Source organism: Poecilia mexicana, unplaced genomic scaffold (assembly GCF_051168715.1).
Source record: "Poecilia mexicana isolate PSO_F unplaced genomic scaffold, ASM5116871v1 scaffold_12, whole genome shotgun sequence".
In the NCBI taxonomy this organism is placed as follows: domain Eukaryota; kingdom Metazoa; phylum Chordata; class Actinopteri; order Cyprinodontiformes; family Poeciliidae; genus Poecilia; species Poecilia mexicana.
The window spans coordinates 21,829,655-21,832,662 of NW_028263381.1; the positions used below are offsets into that span (position 1 = coordinate 21,829,655).

At 44.8% G+C, this 3,008-nt stretch overlaps 1 protein-coding gene across 1 annotated transcript; it reads left to right on the forward strand.

Moving 5' to 3' along the window:
- The first annotated feature begins 404 nt into the window (after positions 1-404).
- On the forward strand, positions 405-2,721 carry LOC148156066 (NLR family CARD domain-containing protein 3-like). The gene is made up of 2 exons (XM_088010617.1): positions 405-731; positions 875-2,721. The coding sequence occupies exons 1-2, from the start codon at positions 473-475 to the stop codon at positions 2,668-2,670; spliced, it is 2,055 nt and encodes a 684-aa protein (XP_087866743.1). The 5' UTR covers positions 405-472; the 3' UTR covers positions 2,671-2,721.
- Positions 2,722-3,008: the final 287 nt, after the last annotated feature.

The window sequence follows — 3,008 nt, forward strand, 5'->3', positions numbered from 1 at the left end:
CTGTCTCCACCAGCATCAGATCTACTGACAGTGTGGACAGTTTGAAGTCCAAGTTCAGCACCAACTTTTTAAAATGTCTACTGGTGATTCTGGTGTTACTGGTCTTCATCCTTGTAGTTCATCTTCCTCTTTCTAACTTCTTTGTATTGTGTGCATGTGATGCTCTGTTTTCTGCTTTAATGTGACACTCTTAGTTATTTTATTAGTAAATATTGCTGGATGAATATTTCCTGCCTTCCTGATTGTTCCTGGTTCCTCCACAGAGTGGACCAGCAGAGCTCAGAGGTTCCCAGTGGTCCGTCTGCCCAGCAGCATCAAACACAGCTGGACTCCATATTTATGGTCTGTACATGAACAGCAACTACTTTTCCATGGTTCTGTTCACAGTCGTCTCCATGCTGCACTTTGTAGACCAGAGGACTGTCAGTCTGGCCAACATCCATCTGGTGTTTGGCTCCATGATTTCAGTCTGATGTTTCCTTCATCTATTATTCTGTTCCAGCTGCTGGAGGAAAACATTGTCACTTTTGTGAAGAACGAGCTGAAGAAGATCCAGAAGGTTCTGAGTCCAGATTATCCAGAATGCTCAGAGAGTCAGAGAGAGGATGATGAGATGTTGAGAGGTGATGATGAAGAGAAGAGGAGGAGCAGCAGAGAGGCAGTGATGAAGATCACACTGAACTTCCTGAGGAGGATGAAGCAGGAGGAGCTGGCTGACCGTCTGCAGAGCAGTAAGAGGATTTCTACAAAGATTTGACCTGATGGATAAATGACACATTTACTGATGTCTGAAGAGATGGAATCACATTTATTTAAACCATCTTCAGAAGGTATTTTTGTTTCATCTCTGATTTTACTTTTTGTGTTAATTTAGAACATCTTGGTCCAGTTTGTCAACATCAACTTAAATCTGGTCTGAAGAAGAAGTTCCAGTCTGTGTTTGAGGGGATTGCTAAAGCAGGAAGTCCAACCCTTCTGAACAAGATCTACACAGAGCTCTACATCACAGAGGGAGGGACTGGAGAGGTCAATGATGAACATGAGGTCAGACAGATTGAAGCAGCAACCAGGAAACCACACAGACCAGAAACAACAATCAGACAAGAAGACATCTTTAAAGTCCCACCTGGAAGAGATCAACCAATCAGAAGAGTGATGACAAAGGGAGTGGCTGGCATTGGGAAAACAGTCTTAACACAGAAGTTCACTCTGGACTGGGCTGAAGACAAAGCCCACCAGAACATCCACTTCATATTTCCATTCACCTTCAGAGAGCTGAATGTGCTGAGAGAGAAAAAGTTCAGCTTGGTGGAACTTGTTCATCACTTCTTTACTGAAACCAAAGGAATCTGCAGCTTTGAACACTTCCAGGTTCTGTTCATCTTTGATGGCCTGGATGAGAGTCGACTTCCTCTGGACTTCCACAATCAGGAGATCCTGACTGATGCTACAGAGTCCAGCTCAGTGGATGTTCTGCTGACAAACCTCATCAGGGGGAAACTGCTTCCCTCTGCTCTCCTCTGGATAACCACACGACCTGCAGCAGCCAATCAGATCCCTCCTCAGTGTGTTGGCATGGTGACAGAGGTCAGAGGGTTCAATGACCCCCAGAAGGAGGAGTACTTCAGGAAGAGATTCAGAGATGAGCAGCAGGCCAGCAGGATCATCTCCCACATGAAGACGTCACGAAGCCTCCACATCATGTGCCACATCCCAGTCTTCTGCTGGATCACTGCTACAGTTCTGGCGGATGTGTTGGAGACCAGAGAGGGAGGAGAGCTGCCCGGAACCCTGACTGAGATGTACATCCACTTCCTGGTGGTTCAGACCAAAGTGAAGAAGGCCAAGTATGATGGAGGAGCTGAAACAGATCCACACTGGAGTCCAGAGAGCAGGAAGATGATCGAGTCTCTGGGAAAACTGGCTTTTGATCAGCTGCAGAAAGGAAACCTGATCTTCTATGGATCAGACCTGACAGAGTGTGGCATCGATATCAGAGCAGCCTCAGTGTACTCAGGAGTGTTCACACAGATCTTTAGAGAGGAGAGAGGGCTGTACCAGGACAAGGTGTTCTGCTTCGTCCATCTGAGTGTTCAGGAGTTTCTGGCTGCTCTTCATGTTCATCGGACCTTCATCAACTCTGGAGTCAACCTGATGGAAGAAACACAAACATCTAAAAAGTTTTCATTATTTAATAAACCTAAACTAAAGTCTGTCCATCAGAGAGCTGTTGACCAGGCCTTACAGAGTCCAAATGGACACCTGGACTTGTTCCTCCGTTTCCTCCTGGGACTTTCACTGCAGACCAATCAGAGACTCCTACAAGGTCTGCTGACACAGACAGGAAGTACCTCACAGACCAATCAGGAAACAGTTCAGTACATCAAGGAGAAGATCAGTGAGAATGTGTCTGCAGAGAAAAGCATCAATCTGTTCCACTGTCTGAATGAACTGAATGATCGTTCTCTAGTGAAGAAGATCCAACAGTCTCTGAGGTCAGGAAGTCTCTCCACAGATAAACTGTCTCCTGCTCAGTGGTCAGCTCTGGCCTTCATCTTAGCGTCATCAGGAAAAGATCTGGATGTGTTTGACCTGAAGAAATACTCTGCTTCAGAGGAGGCTCTTCTGAGGCTGCTGCCAGTGGTTAAAGCCTCCAACAAAGCTCTGTAAGGACACACATTGTTACTGCAGGTATTGTTGATGGGTAGAAATCTGCTAATTATGAGGTAAATATTCATGTTTCAGTTTATATTTTGGTGCTTTGTCTCTTCAAATTGTCCCACTGGGGGGGATGAGCAAAAAGAAACAGACTTCCTTCAGCAACTGAACATAATGTTACATATTCAAGCAGCAAAACTCCTCCACTTTATGTTAACATTGAAATGGATTAATATAGTTAATCGTGTAATTTTATAATTCTCTTTCCAACCTCCTTGTTACCTGTAGTTCTTTCATTTAAATGGAGGCCCAACTATAGAATGAACCAGTTCACAACAAATACAAAGGTT

Coding starts and splice junctions, on each gene's coding strand:
- LOC148156066 (XM_088010617.1), top strand. CDS start 473: ATGTTTCCTTCATCTATTATTCTGTTCCAGCTGCTGGAGGAAAACATT. Junction 732..874: donor GGCTGACCGTCTGCAGAGCA/GTAAGAGGATTT, acceptor GTGTTAATTTAG/AACATCTTGGTCCAGTTTGT.